Source organism: Sinocyclocheilus grahami, unplaced genomic scaffold, assembly GCF_001515645.1.
Source record: "Sinocyclocheilus grahami isolate Dianchi unplaced genomic scaffold, SAMN03320097.WGS_v1.1 scaffold169.1, whole genome shotgun sequence".
Classification (NCBI taxonomy): Eukaryota; Metazoa; Chordata; class Actinopteri; order Cypriniformes; family Cyprinidae; genus Sinocyclocheilus; species Sinocyclocheilus grahami.
In genome coordinates, this window is record NW_015505348.1 from 1018117 (window position 1) to 1042411 (window position 24295).

A 24295-nucleotide genomic window follows, 5' to 3' on the forward strand; every position below is an offset into this window, starting at 1 on the left:
AAAGTAGAATTTTGGCTACAGTTTTGAGTACTCGTAACGATTCCTTACAGTAGTTACAGTAGTTCACCAAAAAAATTAAAATTTGCTGAAAATGCTGAACCCTCAGGTCATCCAAGAGTTTGTTTTTTCATCGGAACAGATTTGGAGAAATGTAGCATTTCATCATCTGCTCACCAGTGGATCCTTTGCAGTGAATGGGTGCCGTCAGAATGAGAGTCCAAACAGCTGATAAAAACATGACACTAATCCACAAGCAATCCACATGGCTCCATTCAATTAACTATAATGTTTTGTGAAGTGAAAAGCTGGATGTTTGTAAGAAAACAAATCCATCATTAAGATGTTTTAACTTTAAAACTTCGCTTCTGGCCATAATACATAATAACGCTTCCTCCAGTGACAAAGTCCATCCTCAGTTGTCCTCTTACATCAAAATCCACTGATGTATTTGTTTAGAACTGATTTTGGACCATTTTCTCTTATAAACAGTGTTTGATGAACGGTGTGTGCATAATTCTCTCCTGATTCAGATGACATGATGTTTTCACTGGAGAAAGCAATATTATGGATGGTTGAAAAGATCTTAATGTTGGATTTGTTACTACAAACATGCAGCTTTTCACTTCACAAGATATTAATTGATGGACTGGAGTCACCTGGATTACTTTTGGATTATTGTGATGCTTTTATCAGCTCTTTGGACTCTCATTCTGACGGCACCCATTCACTGCAGAGGATCCATTGGTGAGCAAGTGATGTAATGCTAAATTTATCCAACTTCATTATATATATTAAAGATCAAGACTACATTAACACCATATTAACATATTTAATAAAAATGTATTAATGAAATGCTGAAATATTTCTAACAAAATACATAATTTGTATCTTTGTTATATGAGTTGTTATATGAACAACCTGTCAGTAACTACGGTACTACAATAATTTAAGTCTCATAATTATAAGTTGTATCTGTTTGATTCACTAAAAAATAAAGTTCATAAAGATGCGGTTACATTAGTGACATTTTGGTGAAATTTCGCAACAAAAAAATATCTATTGTGAATAGGGATGCACGATATTATCAGAACGATATCGGAATCGGCTGATAATGGCTTACAATGTAAACATCGGCATCAGCCCGATATGAAAAATTATGCCGATATGCCTTGCCAATAAGACGAATAGCTCACGTGTGCTCAGGGTGTGCTAGCGATAAGATCACTTCAGTAGTGTCTCATTCTTGAAGCAAACTTTTGCCTGAATGGTGATTAGATTCACAGTTTTGGATCGCCGCTTTTAATTGTTTAATTCTAACAAGTAAGTTTTTGTTAAAAACTAACCAAAATTAAAAATATAATTTGTTTATAATCTCTCCACAGGAGAGACTTGGTGCTGTTTCCAAACGTATCGGCATCAGCTATCGGCCAAAATGAGTTGAAAAATATCGGCATATCGGATATCGGCAAAAATCCAATATTGTGCTTCCCTGATTGTTAATAGTGTAGTGATGTATGAAGCACAGCTCACACACTTTCAGCCCAAGCAACTTGAATCCGTTGCGAAATCTGCGCAAGGAAATCTTTCGCCCACATGCAAAATTCCAGATCACAAATTCCTATTGAAATGATTGAAATCATCGTCTAATACTGCTTTCAACCACAGTTTATCCATTTAAAATAAACAAGCAAAACAGCGGATCATCTCCATCGTGGTCACCATAACCTCTAAGTACAAGCAACTAAAAAATACCCCCCCCCACATCTCGACCACAAATTAAACAGTGGCTGTCTTATTAAAAGCCTTGTGTGCACAGAGACAGATAAAACACTTAAGACGGATATTGATTTTGTTTCGTTGAAAGCAAACCCCAGTGAAAGAAACTGGTGGGTAAATAATGAATCAGAAAACATTGCAAGAAGAGTCGAGCGCATCTAATAAACGGTGTTCATGTGACTGCCCTTCCAGCTGACTGACGTTAAATGTCTATAAAGCAATTAACCGTCATTGCTAATTTATCACTGGTCTTGTTATGCTTGCTAAGTGTTACTTAAAGCCTTATTCAAGATTATATTTGTATATACATACACACACACTTTTTTCTACATTTACATCACATTTATCATTATGAATTAACATTGTTTATGCTGAATGCTGAAGGCTGAATCTTCTTTTACGCACCTGACAATCATTGTTTTTTCTTTCTTTTTTGAGCGCACACAATTCCTGTTTGATGAATGCTAAATCTTACACATTCCTTAGCACTGCACTTTTTGCTGCCTGGGAAACTTTCTGACCTTTCACTGTAAATCTGAGCATCTGTTAAGACGAACAGGTAGTTCAGAATGTCACAGCGCAGCTTTCCTGTCACATCTGACATGTATGAACGCAGTTCAATGGAAAGATTCACTCTGACGGATCCAAGTGACACTGAGTTATGCTGTTTAGTCAGCAATTTCTCTCACTTGAGTGGGTCTGATTTCCTCTCCACATGAGCTGTGACACTCCCACTTCTCACCATGGAGAAAAAAACCAGAAGACCATCTGTTGCATAAGAGCTGAGCTTCTCGTTTAAGCTGAATACATTTATAAATCCTTTTATTGATTAAACATTTTGCAGTCTGAATGGTCAGAGTGTGTGCAATGAATTGATCTTCTGGCTTGGGTTGAAGATCTGTTCATAATATCTTCAAAAGACAGATCAACCACTTATTGGTTTATTAATTTTTGGGCTCAGCAACGTGGGAAATAAGATTAACTTATGTTGTCTGTTAGATTCGAACCTGTGTTTTTCATGTGATCACCAATAGCTATGTTTCCGTCTACCTATTTTTATGCACATTTTGGAATATTGCATTAAAAAAACGCTGGATGGAAACGATAATATGCGCATAAATTCTAAAAATGTGCATAAGTTTTCTTATGCACATTTTTAGAATTTATGCGCATATTATCGTTTCCATCCAGCCATGGAGTAGGAGTAGGATAAACTTTTTATCCGTTAAGAAAAAATGCGCATCAAAAAAGTCATGTGACTGCACGATGGGACGGGATAACTTGACTAACCCACAGACCGATGTCATTGCACAGCATCTGAAATGTTGTTTTGGTCATTCTGAAATGCTCGAGCAAAGTCTGTCATTAAAGTAGGCCTATTTCTGTCTAATTGTCTTAAACAAAAAAAAAACAATGAAAGCAATGACAGTGTCTGCTCGCTCTGAGGCGCAAGTAATTTATCATATATGAAAATTATATTAAGTGGCTTCTCCTACTTTTCTTAGTGATATTTAATGCCAGTTTATCAGGAAGTGACGATTTCGTTCTCTTTGATACGTTGGATGGAAATGGTGCTTTATTCGCAAATCTTTTATGCGTTATTCCAGTTTTGCACATAAGTTAAACTCAAATCTTTGGATGGAAACATAGCTAATGTCTGGTGAGAAATTTACCCATTAAATGTTTCTTCTCTGATTTCCCCAAAGAAAGTATTTTCTAATCATGCATTTATATTCACATTCACATTTAAGATCAAAAACAAGCACAGCCCACAAATACAAAATTAGGCCATTATATAATGCAAAACCCATGTGTTTTGCAACTTTTTCATATTTATCCGTCCTTGCAGAAAGGAGAAACTGTGCTGTAATGAATTTCTCATAAAGCACTGCCCTGTGTTTCCACTCCCAGCAGTCATTGCTCTTTACAGCATCACAAACGCACACAGAAATACTCACATCTGGGTAGGGCTGTACGATTAACAGAAATAAAACCAAAATCATTGCTTAGTGTGATTATCAAAATGCAAAGATTGGCAGTTGCATATGTGCTGCATGTTTGGCCAAAAAATGTTGTAAATATATCACTATGACTATTTTACTTTAAATTTGATTTAATTTACTTTTTTAAATGGTATAATTATATTTATACATAATCACAACAATTTGGCCAAACTGTGCAACCCTATAACAAACATATAGCAAACCTGGAGCTTGAAAGAAAGAAAGATAATTAATTTTTATTAAAAAACCCTGTGCATCCCTACAAAAAAACACAGCAAACCTAGTGCTTGAAAAGAAACAAAGAAAGAAACATTTCTTATATAAAAATACCTGCGCATCCCTACAAACAAACAGCAAATTTGGAGCTTGAAAGAAAGAAAGAAAGAAATTCACAAATTATATTAAAAAAAAAGAGTAAAAACAATTATTAAAAAATGAAGATAAAATTCCCCCCCCCCAATTTGTGCAGCCCTGGTGAGAAAACATTCTATTATATTCCATTCTATTCAGGTGCCTTAAAAATTAGCTTTAATTAGGGATGCACAATATTATATTTTGTTGATATCTGATATGCCGATATTTTTCAAATCATTTTGGCCGATAGCTGATGCAGATACCGATATATATTTCCCCTTGTTTAGAAACAACAAGTCTCTCCTGTGCGGAAATTATAAACAAATAATTTTTAATTCTGGTTAGTTTCGAGCAAAAACTTATTTGTTAGAACTAATAAACATTATTAAAGGGTTAGTTCACCCAAAAATGAAAATTAGCCCATGAATTACTCACCCTCAAGTCATCCTTGGTGTATATGACTTTCTTCTTTCAGATGAATCCAGTCAGAGTTATATTAAAAATTGTCCTTGATCTTCCAAGCTGTTTAATGCCACTCAGTGGGTGTTGCATCAGTCCAAAAGAAGTGAAATAAAGCGCATCCATCCATAATAAAAAAGTGTCTCACACAGCTCCGGGGGGTGAACAATGGCCTTCTGTAGCGAATCGATGTGTTTTTGTAAGAAAAATATCCATATTCAAAACGTAATAATCACTTTAATCTAGCTTGCACTCACTGTTGTAAACGGAAGCAGCTCCGGGCTGATGACGTATGAGATCAGCGTTGCGCATGCGCTGCTCAGAAGTGACGTACGTGGAAACGCAGTCAAGAGAGCAAAACAAAACAACAGTCACGTTGTCAGATTTGTAAAGAAGAATGTCAGAGGATTTTGATATAAGCCAAGAGGAGACTGGTTTTCCTTTGCTAAAGTAAGAAAACTTTGCTTTCTTTGATCCTGTAAACAAACGTTGGTTTTCACGAGACTCACTGGCGCATGCACAACGCTGACCTGACCTGACCTACGTCATGCTCCCGGAGCTGCTTCCGTGTACAACTGTTGGCGCAAGCAACATTAAAGTGATTATTACGTTTTAATTATGGATTTTTTTTTACAAAAACGCATCGAATCGCTACAGAAGGCCTTTGTTCACCCCTCGGAGCTGTGTGAGACACGTTTTTTTATTATGGATGGATGCGCTTTATTTCACTTCTTTTGGACTGATGAACTGCAACACCCACTGACTGCCATTAAACAGCTTGGAAGATCAAAGACAGTTTTTAAAATAACTCAGATTGGATTCATCTGAAAGAAGGAAGTCTTATATGCCTAGGATGGCTTGAGGGTGAGTAAATAATGGGCTAATTTTCATTTTTGGGTGACTATTCCTTTAAAGTTCTTTTTCAATGAAAGTACATTGAAAGCCTTAAAAATAACATAAATCAATATCTGCTTTATTTTTGACAGATGCAGTTGAAACTTTAACATTTTATTTGCGGATTTAACATTAATAGAGATGTTCTAAAGCAGGGGTGGGCAAACTTGGCCCTTCCAGGCCACTTTCCTTCAGAGGTTAGCTCCAACCCTAATCAAACACACCTGAACCAGCTAATCATTGTCTTCAAGACTACTAGAAGGCTACAGGCAGGTGAGTCATATCAGGGTTGGATCAAATCTCTACAGGAAAATGGCCTGGAAGGGCCAAGTTTGCCCATCACTGGTCTAAAGGAAAATTCAAAAAAATAATTTAGATCTCCTAGTATTTAAGTTTTCATAATCCATTTAAAAATATATATTACATATTACTGAATAAATCTGTATATATCAAATTATTTAATTTACAAGTGTCATGTTTGTGATTTTTATTCATGTAAGCTAAAGCTTCTGACATTTAAATCAAAACAGACTTGTGATTTTAAGACATCGATACTGCTTTGTTTATTCAGAAACACAAGTATATTAATGATATTTGTGTATTTTACAATAATTTTATTACCAGTAGGCCAACAACGCCCCCTAAGTAAATATAACGCCTTGTGGATGGGTATTAGGACCCGGGGGAAGCTGCTGCTGCTGCACGCACTAGTGACTGTTGACTCTGTCACACACCAGACTTGTTGTTCTGTAATTGTATTCTCAGAATAAATGTGGTGATTCAAAACAGTGAATCTAATCACCATTCAGGCAAAAGTTTGCTTCAAGAATGAGACACTGCTGAAGTGATCTTATCACTAGCACACCCTGAGCACATGCGAGCTATCGGCACGGCATATCGGCATAATTTTTGCCAATTCCGCCAATGCCGATATTTACATTTTAAGCCATTATCGGACGATTTCGATAGCATTTCAATAATATCATGCATTCCTAGCATTAATATATTAAATATTGTTTTACCACAGCTAGTTAAACCAATATTTGGCCTGTAATGCTGATGGGACATAATTTAACAATTAAATACACAGTTTCATTAAATACCCAATTTAAAGTCATACATACATCATTCCTTTCCCACAGTCAATTTAAGGAAACCCACTCATCCTTGGCCTAAATTTAAAGCTGGACAATGCTGATGAGACATTCTAGCCATGACCACTCAAAAACAGCACTGACACGTTAGAAACAGCTCTTTGTAAACAGTCTTTTGTTGGAGTTGGGCTGAAGACATTCTCTTCTGGGGCTCCCTTGGCATTCTAGGGCAGTCTAAGACTGAAATAAACCGCACAAAACCACATTTGATCAACCTGCTTAGACATTCTCATTCGAAAGCCAAAAGGCACTTTAAATATTGCTTAAAAATATTTTAAGAATTTAATGTTTAAGATCAGAGAAAGTGATTTCCTGTCATGTTGAGGTCAATTTTATCTGCAGATTCTGATTGGTGAGGACAAAAACATCATAGCTGCCAGCCAAGAAAGACACAAGCTAAGCAAAAGGCCTGAATAATGCTGATATAGCTTCGTGCAACCTTTCCTTTTAATCCTCAATTTGAAGATTACTTTTACCTTGGCTTTTTGGGATTGAAATCGCACTTTGCACTAATGGATCCACCTTGCAAGCACGCTGCCTCCCGCCTTTACAGGGCATCGCTATGGCAACAGAGCGTGTGCGAGCAGCGGGGAGAGGAGAGCGTCAGGCCGGGATGGCCTTTCAGCCTGACCGTGACTGTTTCCGACGACGCAGCACGTTAGGATTTGATTGACAAGTTTGTGAGGATTAATGTGGGAATATTGACAGAAAGCCGAATAAACAGGAGTTGGAAGTATAAAAATATAGTTCCATGGCTTAGCAGTTACCTTAGCACAGCATACATGCATTGATCAGAAGTGCTCTTGTAGGAAATGCAAGTTCAATTTTGAGAAGAGTCTCAAGAAGCAGGAAAGCAGGAAATACCCAATCACCATGTGCACCCAGGGAGCCTGTGTCAGTAATTGTAACACAGAATTTACTTGCTGTAAATGTAACAACTTACAAAAACATACACGTTCTTAATAGTTCACCCTAAAAAAGAACATTAGTTTTCATTTACTCCTCATCAAGCATCCAAATATAATATTTAATATTATAGAGGAATTACAATTACATTGCCCCAGTAAATCGCAATTCTCTTTTGAAAAGATTCACATTTAATTAGGAAAAATGTTAAAATGCAGGAAAGCAGGAAATACCCAATCACCACATGTGCCTTGGGAGCCTGCATTAATACAATAACAGTTACTGCACAGAATGTTCTTGAATCAAATCTAAATACAACAACCTAATAACAAAAAGTAGTTCAACCAAAGTTTAAAGTTATCATTTACTTACAATCAAGCGTCCAAACATAATATTTAATATTATAGAGAAATTAAATGTACATTTCTCCAATAAATCACAACAATCTTTTGTAGAGATTCTCATTTTAATAGGAAGAATCTCAAAAAGTGAGAAAATAGGAAATACCCAATCAACATGTGTGCCCTTGAAGCCTGCGTCAGTATAGTATCAACTACTGCATCAAATTTACTCAAATAAAATCTAAATACATGGACCTAATCACAAAAATGAAAGGAATAGTTCACCCAAAAATGTAAATGTATTATTTTACTCACCATAAAGCATCCCAATATAATATTTAATATTATAGAAGAATTAAATGTACAATAACTTTTCGTAGAGATTTCCATTTTATTAATAAGAAAGAATCTCAAAAAGTGTGAATGCAGGAAATACCCAATCACCATGTGTGCCCTGGAAGCCTGCGTCAATATACTAACAATTACTACACAGAATCTACCCAAATCATATCTAATTACTTACAAGAACCTAACAAAAAGTACTGCCTCCATTCACGATCGGCAAGCACTGATGCCAAGAGACAGGAAGTAGGTCAAGTGTGCATACGGCGCTGATTTGTGAATTATGCAGAAGTCTGTGTCTCGGAACTTTAGTTCGGGTTTATGCCATGCAGATGTATGTAAACTACATACTGTATGAAATATGAGTTCTTGGACTGCTCAAAGTTGAGACGGTGAACTTTAAGCAATGTAGTCACTGCATTTTCTCCGGAAATAAAAATGTTCTCAGTGCCATCACATTGTCAGTTCCCCGCTGAGCATGTATGTAAATAACATCCATCCCTGAGGAGCCCAAAGGGCTAAATATGACTTTCTCTCTTTTTGTCTGCCAGGGCCAGATATAGCATCATGTTACTGAGAGGCTGCATACTTGCATCTCTGGTGTTATAATTTACACTTAATATAATTTATAATTTACACTCTGTGGACTGAGCAGTTTGTACCCACATGAAGGCACTATCTCATCATTACACACCGAAAAAACTTGCAGAACTTTGCCATGTATACACTGTACTCAAATTAATACACACACACATAAAAAGTTTTTTTTAAATGTTTAAAAATTTTTTGTAATGAAAAAAATCGAACCCTTAATTGAAGTAAAAACAAAAAAGGTGGGGGTGGGGGGGGGATCACATTATGAAATAAATATTTTTCTCTAATAGCCAATGGCCACAATTATTGGTAGCTCTGGAAATTGTTATGATTAAAATATCTCTATTCCCAATCATATTTGCAACCACCAGGGTGATTATATTTATAAATATTTAAGAATAATTTGGAACACAACTATATATTGTGCTCAAAATTATTAAGTCATATTTTATATTATTGTTTAAATATTTTTTTTTACAAAAATATATATTTGTATATATATACTGTGTGTGTATATATATATATATAAAACATACACACGTGTGTGTGTGTGTATACTGTATATACACACACATATTAGAGAATTAAATATATACATATAAATTATATAATTAAAACTAATTTAAATAATTGTACAAATCTCTCTCTCTCTCTATATATATACATATATATAGATGTGTTGAGCTTAAAATTATTTTAAAACATTCATATTTTCTATTAATTCAATATATTGTTAAAATTATTTAAATAATTTTACATATATGTGCTGTTTGATTACCAGACTGATATAAAATTAATTAAACCCTGAACACAAAGGCTATTATGATCATTTTTTCTCAGTGTGGCGTAACTATGTGGGTGAGAGTGTGAGCTGCGTATGTATGTATTTCTGAGTGAGTCTATAATGTAGAATGAATGCGGGGTTGTGTGTGGGTGGGCGGCAGCTGCACGTACAATTCTTCAGGAGAGAGAGAGAGAGATGATGATAAAGCAATAAAGACATTTTCCATACAAGATTTTCCTTACACGTTTGAATTAAAGAGTTACATTTCCAAAACATCCAACCCATTTATGCAAACTAAGAATGTCATTATTATGACAGAGCTACAAACACATTAACATATCACCGTCCAATCACAAGAGAGGTCATTTATATACATTAAATGTAGTAGTCTTAAAGGTACAGCAGGTACTCTCTTTCAGCGAAAAAATTCTCATAAGCAGATTTAAATAAAAATAAAGTGTATGATAAACCCCTTTACTGTCAAGAGCATTTGAAAGCACAAGCAGATGTAACTCTGATCTCCTCACGAAACTCTGACAGGTTTTTGCCTCTCACACATCCAAAATAGAAGCCCAGCTGAATTATTGATGGTAAAGCGCCGCAGTCATTCAGTTGGTACAGTCAAACCTTATTAATGTGTGAGGAAGTTTCTGCAAAACAGCAGGACACTGTCATCACAACCAAAACACTGTCCCATCAACTTCATCCCAACAAACAAGAGATAAGCTAAGCAAATGGCCTCTAAAAGTAGCATTTTTAATACAGAGGATGATATAAAAAAAAAAAAATCTTGGTCCATATCGATAACCAGTAACTGATATAATGTATGTAAAATGTATAAATGTATGAAAATTTTGCCAAACAAAGGTATGTTCAAAAAAAAAAAAGGAAAAAAAAAGGGGGGGTTTGAAAATAGTGTTTCATTGATGAGGGTAGGTGTGAGTGATATGATCAAAATCTTATATCATGATATGAATAATTCTATTTCATGGTAACTATACATTGATATAGTTATTTTTGCTTTAAATAATGTGTTTATGATTAGCAATTTTATAATTCGTGTCAACAGTGTCAATATCACAAAAAACGAATACTAACCTAAAAAAAAAAACAAAAAAAAAAAAACTCAAACTCACTGAAGACAAGTAAACAGTCAGCGATTAAATAATAATAATTACAAGCAATAGGACAAAAACTACAGTGGAACAAACTGTGCAAATTGTGTAAATTAAATATATATTTCTTCTTATTAAAGTTACAAAAGTGATTTAGTCAAGAGCAGTGGGAGATTTTCTCTCTTTTGTTGTTGGATTAACATGAATGACAGACAGCAGGAATATCAGACTGCTGTCACTTTAAGAGCTGCCCGGATCCAATGTACTCTTACACATGTGTTTTCTTTCTCAGCTGTTTGCTTTCACTTAAAGTGTCATGAAACCCCCCTGGTGGGGGGGTTTGAAAATAGTGTTTCATTGATGAGGGTAGGTGTGAGTGATATGATCAAAATCTTATATCATGATATGAATAATTCTATTTCATGGTAACTATACATTGATATAGTTATTTTTGCTTTAAATAATGTGTTTATGATTAGCAATTTCATAATTCGTGTCAACAGTGTCAATATCACAAAAAACGAATACTAACCTAAATAAAAAAACAAACAAAAAAAAACTCAAACTCACTGAAGACAAGTAAACAGTCAGCGATTAAATAATAATAATTACAAGCAATAGGACAAAAACTACAGTGGAACAAACTGTGCAAATTGTGTAAATTAAATATATATTTCTTCTTATTAAAGTTACAAAAGTGATTTAGTCAAGAGCAGTGGGAGATTTTCTCTCTTTTGTTGTTGGATTAACATGAATGACAGACAGCAGGAATATCAGACTGCTGTCACTTTAAGAGCTGCCCGGATCCAATGTACTCTTACACATGTGTTTTCTTTCTCAGCTGTTTGCTTTCACTTAAAGTGTCATGAAACCCCCCTGGTCTTTCACACCTTAGATCTGAAAAAGAATCCAGAAATGGGTGTTTAAAACTGGAAAAATGGGAGTGAAGAGGGTGGGAAGAGGGGAGAAAGCAACCAATAAAACACAGACCTACAACCCACTCATTATACAGACAAATGAATATTAAAATATCTTTAAAACAGACAGAATAAAGGCAGTTACTTTCTGTTTACTCTTCTTTGAATTTTCGGTCTATATATCATTGTTTGCTGTGTATCACAATAATCTGTTGTGTCATCACGTTCATGATCAGATGTACCGCTGTATCAGCTTCAGTGCCCTTATTTGATTGTATTTCACTTGAGGAAGACATGATGTGTATGTGTATGTGTGCATACACAGTGCCGGTTCATGTTTGGAGCAAGAGAGAATATGAAATATGTTCACATAAACTTGAAACACGCTTGCTCTGGTCTGGATATGAACTATGATCCACGCAGCGAGTGTTATTAAACTCATCGTGGCGTACCACGCAGAAACCGCGCTCTCATGCATGCGTGCTCCACGTGTTGTTACATAGTAAATATTGTTACGGTCATGTTTACAGAAATGAATGGACAGTGTGGAAACTCTTTCATCTAATTTGAATTCTCTGCTGTAAGATAACCTCATGCATAATACAGCGCAGTGATTGGATCATAAGATTTAATTCCCATGAATAATACTGAGAACTCGGGAGCCAATCACCACTGCAAATTAACGAATATACATTGGTTCAACTTTGCTTTTTGAACTGGAAGAACGAAAATTGCTCCAAAAAGTGAAAAAAGAACCACTTTTACCCTAAAGGGTTAGTTCACCCAAAAAAGAAAATTAGGCTGTGTTTTACTCACCCCCGAGGCATCCTAGGTGTATATGACTTTCTTCTTTCAGACGAATCCAGTCGGAGTTATATTAAACATTGTCTTTGATCTTTCAAGCTGTTTAATGCCACTCAGCGGGTGTTGCATTGCTTCAGTTCAAAATAACTTAAATAAAATAACAACAAAAAGTGTAAAACCTTTCTACACTCAATTTATAATGTAATGACTGCAGTATTTTCTCAAAACGGGTAAAGCCACAAAGCCGAAAAACTCGCTCCCCAGAGCGCCAGGCTAAACAGGTTAAAGTGGAGCACAAGAAGACTGACAGATCTTGTAGTCAGGCAGCTTACTGTAGCAGAGCAGACAGATGGACGGCTTTCTGACGCTAATGAGGATTTGTGGGCTCTGAGTTTGAGGTGCTGAAATGTTCATTGGTTCGTAGAGATCAAGCCGTAAATGAGCGCAGCTATGCGGTCGGCTACATGCAGATACAATAGCTTGGTGACTTGTAGAGAAATAACTACCAGCAGTGTGACGTGATCATTTAATATAATTAAAATAATCAATTCGTCATGGGAAGCACAGAATGGAGTTACTAGAATCATTATTGGCACTATGCAAAATGGTTATTAACACAGCGCAGAGATAGTTTGTGATGATATGTGTTCGGTTCGTGCGTCACTTCTGAGCGGCGCATGCGCAAAGCCGACCTCATACGTCATCCACCCGGAACTGCCTCCGTTTACAACAGTGAGCGCAAGCTAGATTCAAGTGATTATTACATTTTGAATATGGATATTTTTCTTACAAAAAGACATTGATTCGCTACAGAAGGCCTTTGTTCACCCCCCGGAGCCGTGTGAGAGACTTTTCTTTATGGATGGGTGATTTTTATTTAAGTTCTTTTGAACTGAAGCAATGCAACACCCGCTGAGTGGCATTAAACAGCTTGAAAGATCAAAGACAATTTTTTATATAACTCCGACTGGATTCGTCTGAAAGAAGAAAGTCATATACACTTAGGATGCCTCGGGGGTGAGTAAAACACAGCCTACTTTTCATTTTTGGGTGAACTAACCCTTTAATAATAGACATAATGAGTGCTAAAGTTGTTTTCAATGATGTGCAACCTGTTCATATATGTTAACATCTCAAAAAATGTGTTTTAGGGTTTCATAACACTTTAAGACCTAAATTACTGTGTTTACGAGGATACTTGCAAAGACCGGCATTTTGACACATAAAAGTGTGTGTATTTACCTGGTCAAGGCCTTTGAAGCGGCTATAAAAACGGCAAAAATAACTACGTTTAATACTCCCGCACACTATGAGCATTGTTTTCGCGTGCATGCCTCCCTGACAGCTTTTAGAAACTCTTGTACATATAGTGAAATGAGCTCTCTTTCAATGGCTTAAAATCACTTGTTTTTTAACTGCAATGCTTAAAGACGTGCAAAAGATAAGGTTTCGTGACCACGTAGCACAGCAACGTCACGTGAGCGTGGAACCGCGATAGAAACGATGGTCCAAATTCTCTACCGGTTGACAAATTTCTACCGGTTAATCATGTCTACCGGTATATCGCCCACCCCTAGATGAGGGTTTAGCTTCAGGGTTATTAGTTGAAAAGCTCCGATCAGTCGAAATCTAGCAATAATAACTCAACAAAAGTGTAAAACCTTTCTACACTCAATTTATAATGTAATGACTGCAGTATTTTCTCAAAACGGGTAAAGCCACAAAGCCGAAAAACTCGCTCCCCAGAGCGCCAGGCTAAACAGGTTAAAGTGGAGCACAAGAAGACTGACAGATCTTGTAGTCAGGCAGCTTACTGTAGCAGAGCAGACAGATGGACGGCTTTCTGACGCTAATGAGGATTTGTGGGCTCTGAGTTTGAGGTGCTGAAATGTTCATTGGTTCGTAGAGATCAAGCCGTAAATGAGCGCAGCTATGCGGTCGGCTACATGCAGATACAATAGCTTGGTGACTTGTAGAGAAATAACTACCAGCAGTGTGACGTGATCATTTAATATAATTAAAATAATCAATTCGTCATGGGAAGCACAGAATGGAGTTACTAGAATCATTATTGGCACTATGCAAAATGGTTATTAACACAGCGCAGAGATAGTTTGTGATGATATGTGTTCGGTTAAGGATGAGGAAGCCAGAGGCACAGCAAACAGCAGCGCTGTAATTAAATATCAACAGGAAGTCGCTCACACAACATCAGAACTCTTTATATCTTTAAAGCAGAGGCTATGAGCCTGAAATACATCTTCAATTAAACAATGTGAACACACTGACAAGATAAAGGACATAAAACTGAGAGAGAATTATGAGAGGTCTATCCAATCCTGATCTTGGGCCTGCTTTTGGTTTAAAGACAACACAAAACAACACATTTTACTTCTGTAATGTGATGTATTCCCAGGGGTGAAGGATATATCTGCAGGATATTGGATACTGGTCGATATTTAATTGATTCATTTAATTGTTCATGCGTATTTCTTCTATTTTTACATTTAGATTAGCTCTGTCATCATCTATCGCGCACTTAAAGCAGTGTTGTTATCGGTAACTAAAACTATTAAAAATAATTTCTGTTTTCTTAAATAATATTGCAATAAAATAAATAGTAACTAAAATAAATAAATAAATAAAAATAAAACAACAACACAAACTAAAAAAAAAATTGGACAATAGTTGCAATTGTATATATACAGGTGCATCTCAATAAATTAGAATGTCGTGGAAAAGTTCATTTCAGTAATTCAGTAACTCGTGTATTAAATAAATTCAATGCACACAGACTGAAGTAGTTTAAGTCTTTGGTTCTTTTAATTGTGATGATTTTGGCTCACATTTAACAAAAACCCACCAATTCACTATCTCATCAAATTAGAATATGGTGACATACCAATCAGCTAATCAACTCAAAACACCTGCAAAGGTTTCCTGAGCCTTCAAAATGGTCTCTCAGTTTGGTTCACTGGGCTACACAATCATGGGGAAGACTGCTGATCTGACAGTTGTCCAGAAGACAATCATTGACACCCTTCACAAGGAGGGTAAGCCACAAACATTCATTGCCAAAGAAGCTGGCTGTTCACAGAGTGCTGTATCCAAGCATGTTAACAGAAAGTTGAGTGGAAGGAAAAAGTGTGGAAGAAAAAGATGCACAACCAACCGAGAGAACCGCAGCCTTATGAGGATTGTCAAGCAAAATCGATTCAAGAATTTGAGTGAACTTCACAAGGAATGGACTGAGGCTGGGGTCAAGGCATCAAGAGCCACCACACACAGACGTGTCAAGGAATTTGGCTACAGTTGTCGTATTCCTCTTGTTAAGAGGCATCTTAGCTGGGCTAAGGAGAAGAACTGTACTGTTGCCCAGTGGTCAAAAGTCCTCTTTTCAGATTAGAGCAAGTTTTGTATTTCATTAGGAAACCAAGGTCCTAGAGTCTGGAGGAAGGGTGGAGAAGTTCATAGCCCAAGTTGCTTGAAGTCCAGTGTTAAGTTTCCACAGTCTGTGATGATTTGGGGTGCAATGTCATCTGCTGGTGTTGGTCCATTGTGTTTTTTGAAAACCAATGTCACTGCACCCGTTTACCAAGAAATTTTGGAGCACTTCATGCTTCCTTCTGCTGACCAACTTTTTGAAGATGCTGATGACCTGCCCACACTGCCAAAAGCTGGTTAAATGACCATGGTGTTGGTGTGTTTGACAGGCCAGCAAACGGGGTATTGTCAAGAGGAAAATGAGAAACAAGAGACCAAAAAACAGATGAGCTAAAGGCCACTGTCAATATTACATATATTTAATTTTAATATTGGTAATTTATAAATGAATAATTCATAGGCTTATCGGTATCAGCCAAAATGTTTAATATCAATGCATCCCTACAGGTACCTTTAATTATAGCAGAATAATAAATATAAAGGGTCACTGTCTGACCAACATGTAAATTGACCAATCACAGTTTGTTTTAGTGAGCTGTTCAAGAGTGGGATTTATCTGAAGTCATTGGTCAGATAAGTAACAGATTTAACCACATTTGAAAGTGGCCTGAATTGGATGTCATAAAATCAGATTGTGTTTTTTGCCATTTATGCATAATTGTAACGAGTCAATCCACTGAAGGCGAGTGTAGTGAAGAACCCAAGTGCAGTTTATTTAGAAAGTGATCCAAACATCCAAACAATAAACGAAGACTTGACTTGAACTGACTTGACGAGGCATGAACAGACTTAACTAGGCATAAACAGACTTGACGAGGCATAAACAGACTAGACTCACCGACAGCGGGTTACAACTTCAATACACAACAAAGTACAATGGGAACATGATGGCTACTTATATCAAACAAGAAGGGTCACATGACATGAACAAACCAATGGGAAACAAGACACATGACTAAGACAACCAATCAGAACATGACACATACACAAGGCAGAGATACATGAGGGCAAGGGAAGCATGACACTAACAGGGTGAAACCATTACAAAATAAAAGACATGAAAACATGAACATGAAACAAAACCCAAACACCACATTACAATAATATCCAAGATCCACCTGTGCCAAGATCACTGAAATACAATCAGCGTTTCAATGAAACATGTAAAAGAGCATGTTCTCTCACCATCTGAATGGGTTTCTTCTGCAGGTCTCTCTCGGTCACCAGTCTCTCCTGGTCGGTGACGTACAGGCCCTTCTGAGCCAGAGCCTGGATGACGGCGTCATGACCCAGCAGAGGTTTAACAGCATCGCTCTTCAGAATCAGACTTCCTGCTCTGCAGTACAGCTCAGCTGACAGCAGCAGGCCCACCACCGGAGGCTTCAGGTGCTCCTGCTCATACTGGTCCCTGTAGAAGGGCTCGCTCAGGTCGTCTGGAACACTGTCTGCAGGATGACAGAACCACAAGTAATGTTAGCCATTTTGTAACGAATATCCAATTTCATAGTGTACATTATAATATTGTGATGCCTTAATTCACTTTAGCATTTAAAAAGATTTTAGTTTTTAGTAGGTTTTTTTTTTTTCAATCATAATATCAGCTATTTATTTGTTATTGGCCATAACATAAAAACTGTTTTCAGATTATCACCATTGACATGTTTGTGTAACAACGAAACATGCATGAATGAGAAAACACGAACAAATTTCACATTTTGTAGCATTTAAAAAGGCATTATTTAGATAAAATTTGCACTTATTTTTGCTGCTGTACCATGGAAATTTCCCCATTGTGGGACGAATAACGGTTTGTCTTATCTTAAAATAGTATAGAATTGCAATATTGGCTATTTATCAGTCATTGGACTTAATATAGAAATAATTATCAGCTCATTAGCATTGCTATTTAATCATAAATATATATGATTCGTCATAATAATCAGTCCCTCTAGTTTTTGCAATTCTGCATTCACGAAACTATCAGATAAAAAAATCTATAAAATGTCACTTTTTTGCAATTATTTGCATAATTTGCCATTAACTGCAAAATAACTGCAAAAAATGCAGTACTAAGTTATTGACATGTTTGTGTAATAAAGACACATACATGAATGAAGAAAAAAGGTTCAAAATTCACTTGTAACATTTAAAAAGTGATTTTAGTTTTTAGTGTTTAATTTGTTATAGAATTGTAATATCGGCTATTTATCGGTTAGTGGCCATAACATAAAAATACTTAGCACTTATTAGCATTGGTATTAATCATAAATGCATAATATTCATCGTATTAATCAGTCCCTCCAGATTTCGCAGTTCTGCGATCATGGAATACAATGCAAAATCTACAAAATGTCATTTTTTTTGCAATGCTGCATTATTCGCAATCATAAAATAATTGCAAAAAGCGCAAAACATTATTGACATGTTTGTGTAACAAAGAAACATGAATGAATAAAAAAAACAACACACAAAATACACATTTTGTAGTATGTAAAAAGACTGGGCTTTTTTGGCAATTGTATTTATTTACACAAAATAGTACAGAATTGTAATATCGGCTATTTATCGGTCATTGGCCTTAACATATATATAATTATCGGCTTATTAGCATAGGTATTTAAACATAAATATATAAGATTCATCATATCAATCATTCCCTCTAGTTTTTACAATTCTGCAATCGTCGAATCGGCAAAATGTCCGTTTTTTGTTGTTGTTGCATTATTAGCAATTTAACCACAGAATAATTGCCCAAAAAGCACAGTACTACTAATGTTTAACAATGAAACATGCACAAATGAGAAAATAAGACACGAAAAAGAATTTGCTTATTTTTAATAACAAAAATTTTATTAAATGACAAAGTAACTAGGTCTATAAGATTTGATCACCAAAAGCCACAAAAATATTGTGAAATCCAGGTGGGACTGATTACTTTCATATCAAGATGCCTTCACTCTGTTATGTCATAGCAGACAGCTGAGCTGGAGAGATTTTTTTTTTCCTGAATTGCGAAGATCAAAGTACTTTTCATCTTCAGGACAGCTAAATATAGCTAAAGCCCGGTGTTTTCCGATCCTCTGTGCAAGTGTAATTTACTCTCACCCGGGAAGATGAAGGAAAGGAGAAAGCCCTTAAAGGAAGCGAGACGGTGTCTACCACACGGCTACAAAATCAAAAATATCATTAACACGAGTTAACACGCTGACAGAATAAATGGGTTCACAGATCCGAATGAGGTCACCGTATCCATGGAGAATGAGATGTTTAGCTATTTATGGAGACGGGTGAGAGTTTGGGAGAACGCTTGTATCCTTATTACCTGCACATGCTTTCAATTTTCTGTGTTAAACCTGATTGTGGTAACGGCAAAGCAGATTTGAAGCATTCCGTACCAATGAATGTCTTACAAGAGATGTCGACAATACGCAAAAAACGACAAACTACCTTTAATGTTAATTCATAGATTTCACGAAAGCTTTTAAAATGGGTCTATATGATAAAACAATAGATGGTATCAAAGCTACAAGGCGTTGACGGTGGAAGTAAAAAAATATGAGTGTCGGGCTGCGGTTGCCATGGCAACAATTTGGAGGCTGATCGATTCCCCTGCCATACGTGTGTATCCAAGAGCTCCTCACGAGCCTCATCAAAGACAGATGGAGAGAGAGAGGAACTACACAGGTGCTGAGATTCTGTGCTTTACAGCCTGACAATATGTCCAATATCATGATGATGATTCACTATGTTTTTGTAAGCGATATAAAATGAAGTGATTCCAATGTTTTTAATAGACATTGTAATTCATTTCTGCAAATGAGTTGAAAATGTGCATTTCAGTTGATTTCATCTGTGAAGTGAATTAAAAGTGAATAAGATAAAATGATTCATTAGCGTCTTCAAAATTCAGACGTTTTCGCGTGGCATTTTTTGATGTAATTAAGTTTTTTAAACGTGTAGAAAAAAAACTATTGTCTGTTTTTAAATATATATTGTATTTTACTATTTTTTTTAAATATATGTCGTATATATATGTTGTTATTTACTGTATTTATATATATATATATATATATATATATATATATATATATATATATATATATACTGTGTGTGTGTGTATGAAAATAAACACACTATACAGACAGTTTTTTTAGACATAAATATAATTTACATATGTTATAAAAAAAATTTAAATTTTTTTTTAATTTCCCCCCCGAAAAATTACATTTGAATGTTTCGCATATAACCTTTGCCTTATAAAAATAAAATGCTAAATATATATTACTAAATATATATGATATGTTTACGAAAAAAAAACAACTAAATAATACATATTTTCACACAGAATCTCTAAATGAATGTGGAAACAACATAAATACAATATTTTACATTTTGTATTTAAAAATGTATTTAATTATATTTTTACTACGCACTATGTATAAAGGCCAGTAACACCAATAACAATGACTCACCTAAATTATTATTATTATTTTTTCTGGGATAATACAAAAAATATATATATAATCACATACAATATAATTAAAAGCCATGCTTAAATTGCTAATTAATAGATTTTTATATTTATACAGCTTTATCAGTATTTATTTATTTATTAAGCTACAAAACATATTACAACAACTTTTTCACTTAAATTAACTATTCAATAACTTATATTAAATGTGAAATGTATCTGTGCCTTTTATTTAGTGTGTTTGGTGATGTTACAGCTCTCGAATGAGCTATTTGAATGAGAGCTGGCAGTTCATCTTTTCCTCACTTTGAAGTTTATTTCACGCATTCATTTTCACAATAAATAAGTAATAAATCCTCGGTCAGTTTTCAGAAAGCAATGTGCTGTCAAGTAAGAATGCATTGAAGAGATGAACCCGAAAATAGAGTGCATACCATTGAATGACCAATTCATTATCTCTCTTTCCCAACTGACCAAAATGGATCAATGGAAAGGATTTTATGGACTTTAAGCTGACCACTCTTTTTTCATACATGCTTGTATTTCATTTTAAGTAGTCTGTTGGCATCATCCTCCTTATATATTTTTAAAGCCTGCTACACTCTTAAAAATAAAGGTGCTTCAAAAGGTTCTTCAAGCGATGCCATAGAAGAACCATTTTTGGTTCCACAAAGAACCATTCAGTCAAAGGTTCTTTAAAGAACCATCTCTTTCTTACGTTTTTACAATCTGAAGAACCTTCTTTCGCCACAAAGAACCTTTTGTGAAACAGAAAGGTTCTTCAGATGTTAAAGGTTCTTTATGCAACCATTTAGACAAAAAGGTTCTTCTATGGCATCGTGAAGCACCTTTATTTTTAAGAGTGTACATTGTGTTTTAAATATTACTAAAATGTGTTGATTTAATAATTCTTCGCATGGAGAAACGCAGGCTTTTATCAGTTGTTCTGTCATAAGGTTACACCTCAAAAAAAGTCAACAAACAAGTCAATAACACCCTTAAGGCCTGTCACTCAGCCTACTGAACATTACCATATCCTCACCCTGGAGTTCAGTGACTTGCTCATTGAATTTAAGGTCACTTTAAATCAAAGATGCTAAACAATAACCGCTCTGACAGCAAGAGTTGTCATTTGTGTTGTGCATGGGCCTGAAGACCCGACTGCGCATTTTAATGAGACAAGAGGACCTAAAGGAGACCAGCTGGCCGGTGGTCATCAGTTAGCCCATCACAATGGGTCTGTGCTGTTAAACTGAACAGCATATAGCTCAACGCTAGCTATCAAATAAATCCGGATTTCAGTGTCAATACACATGTCAAGCGATATGACTGAACATGAATATGTAACTATATTTATGACCATAAGGTCAGATTCAGGGCACAATGTGAGCTGTGAAGATGAAATTAGGAGATGATTCATTTTGTCACATTGTTCACCACAGTGTCAATGAACACTTTTGAACTATGTGGCTCATAGATCACAACTTTGGTTCTTGTTAATTGATATTCTGATATCAAGTCAATCCCCTCGTGAAAAAAGTGTGCTTCAATGTATTGGTGTACTTGTAGTGCACTTAAAATCTTAGAAGTATATATGTTTTTTAAACTGGACTTGCAGATGTAATATTAATGAAATAAAAGGCCACTTAAGTGCACTTTCCTGACTGTTTCAAAACACACTTACAGTAAGTACACTTTTAAAATTTTGTAATAATGTCAAATTAAAAGTTTTACTTGTTAAATCATTATGTTTTAATCATCTTTTGTCATGCTTTAATTGTAATGTGTTGACTAACACATTAAAGCACATTTAAAATCCTTAAAATGTAATAGTGAATAAAACACTCAAATTATAATTAAGTTTATATATTTTAAATGTACTAAATTGCAACTTCATAATTACAAATATGTAATTGAAAATATATTTAAATACATAATATACAAGCTTCAACAGAAATGACATTAAAATATATTTGAGTTTACCATAAATGCTTGTCAGTACACTCAGTAGTGTAATTTAGCCATATCTCAAAGGAAGTTCAACAAAATTGCATTGCATATCAATTTAAACTATAATACATTTAATTAAATCGCAAATAGCATGCAGTTAAATGTCTGAAAACATTAGTCAGTTCACACTTACGTATATTCTTTTAAAATGTTTTTTTGTAATAAGTACTTTTAGCAAAATTCGCTAAAGTGTACTTCTTTTTCACAAGGGACTGCTGTTTCAACATATAAATGGAAAAAACATTGTGTAAAGTGTATCGTTTATAAAATGATACATTAATTGGATGGTAGGCTAACCATTAGGGCATGCTAACAATACATGCTAACAACACTGAATGATTAGCATACATTTACCGTGGTATTTACATGGTACTTCTAGGTACTACAATGGTACATATCTACAAACCATGCAGTACTTGTTTTGTTAGTGTTGGATAACATTTTACATTACAGCATTAAGTAGAGGATACAATTAATAAACAGTCACTTAACATGTGATTGTTTATGAAGTTACATACTGTTGAATATTTACATTATGTAACATGATTTACTACAAAATCCTTCTTTTAGGGGTATGTATGAGCAAAATGCATTTATTAACACTGAATATTACATTATAAAATGCATTCGTATTTAAAATTCTATTTTCACATGTACATATTTTTCTCTATTTATAGATTATACCAAATGTATTCACTGCAACACATTGGAAATCAAATCAAGAGACAAAGATGATGGTGGAGAAAGAGAAACACGCCACCTACCTGCACCAAAGGCTTTGGCCACCAGCCATGTGAGGCTGGCTCTGATTTTAGCTCTGTTAAAATCATAATGATCAAAGGACTTGATGGCAGGAACAATGAAAGTGTTTTTCGGATCTCTGGAGTCGGTCAGATCTCCCATATTCACGTCCAGCACTTACAACGATGACATCTCTCCGAGGGAATTCAACGCATCAAATCGGACTTTTGCTTTTTTCTCTCATACATAGATCAGATTTTGTAACATACATGTGTCAGGTCGCTGTTCAAACACACGGTCGGGCTTATTTTCACATCTATTTCGGGCCGATCCGGTAATAAAAGTGGGGTTCTGCCCATAGAGCTTCATCCATTCTGGTACCCCAGTTTTTCTCCTTAACGATCCTTCATGTCCCGAGTTAGGAGGTGTCGCTGTCTAAAAAGTCTTTGTCTTCTTCAGGACGTCGCCATACTCTAGCCACATATTCCCATCTGGATATTTACGGTTATTCTCCCTCTATTTATCCAGTGTCCTGCGGTCTCCCTGCAGCGGTGTGTGAGAGTGAGCCCTCTGCGCATGCGCGCTCCGCCCAACACGCCAACAACACGCAAACTGGCAGAAATTGGGACTGTGCTAGAAATATGATCCGGTGACATCTATCTATCTATCTGTCATTCTGTCTGTCTGTCTATCTATCTATGTCTGTCTGTCTATCTATGTCTGTCTGTCTGTCTATGTCTATCTATCTATCTATGTCTGTCTGTCTGTCTGTCTGTCTATCTATGTCTGTCTGTCTGTCTGTCTGTCTATCTATCTATGTCTGTCTGTCTGTCTATCTATCTATCTATCTCTGTCTGTCTGTCTGTCTATCTATCTATGTCTGTCTGTCTATCTATCTATGTCTGTCTGTCTATCTATCTATCTATCAATCTATCTCTGTCTGTCTGTCTGTCAATCTATCTCTGTCTGTCTGTCTATCTATCTATGTCTGTCTGTCTATCTCTGTCTATCTATCTATGTCTGTCTGTCTATCTATCTATGTCTGTCTGTCTGTCTATCTATCTATGTCTGTCTGTCTATCTATCTATCTATCTCTGTCTGTCTATCTATCTATGTCTGTCTGTCTGTCTGTCTGTCTATCTATGTCTGTCTGTCTATCTATCTATCTATCTCTGTCTGTCTGTCT

General features: G+C 35.6%; 1 protein-coding gene across 4 annotated transcripts in view; it reads right to left on the reverse strand.

The window, feature by feature from the left end:
* Positions 1-23665, reverse strand: part of LOC107593333 (calmodulin-regulated spectrin-associated protein 2) — a 66652-nt gene extending 42987 nt beyond the window's left edge. For all 4 annotated transcript variants that reach the window (XM_016283017.1, XM_016283016.1, XM_016283015.1 and 1 more), the window contains exons 1-2: positions 23133-23665; positions 17073-17332 (exon numbers count right to left, since the gene is read on the reverse strand). In XM_016283017.1, the coding sequence (XP_016138503.1) occupies positions 17073-17332; positions 23133-23271 (399 nt within the window). In that variant the 5' untranslated portion in view covers positions 23272-23665. The remainder of the gene's footprint in view (positions 1-17072; positions 17333-23132) is intronic.
* Positions 23666-24295: the final 630 nt, after the last annotated feature.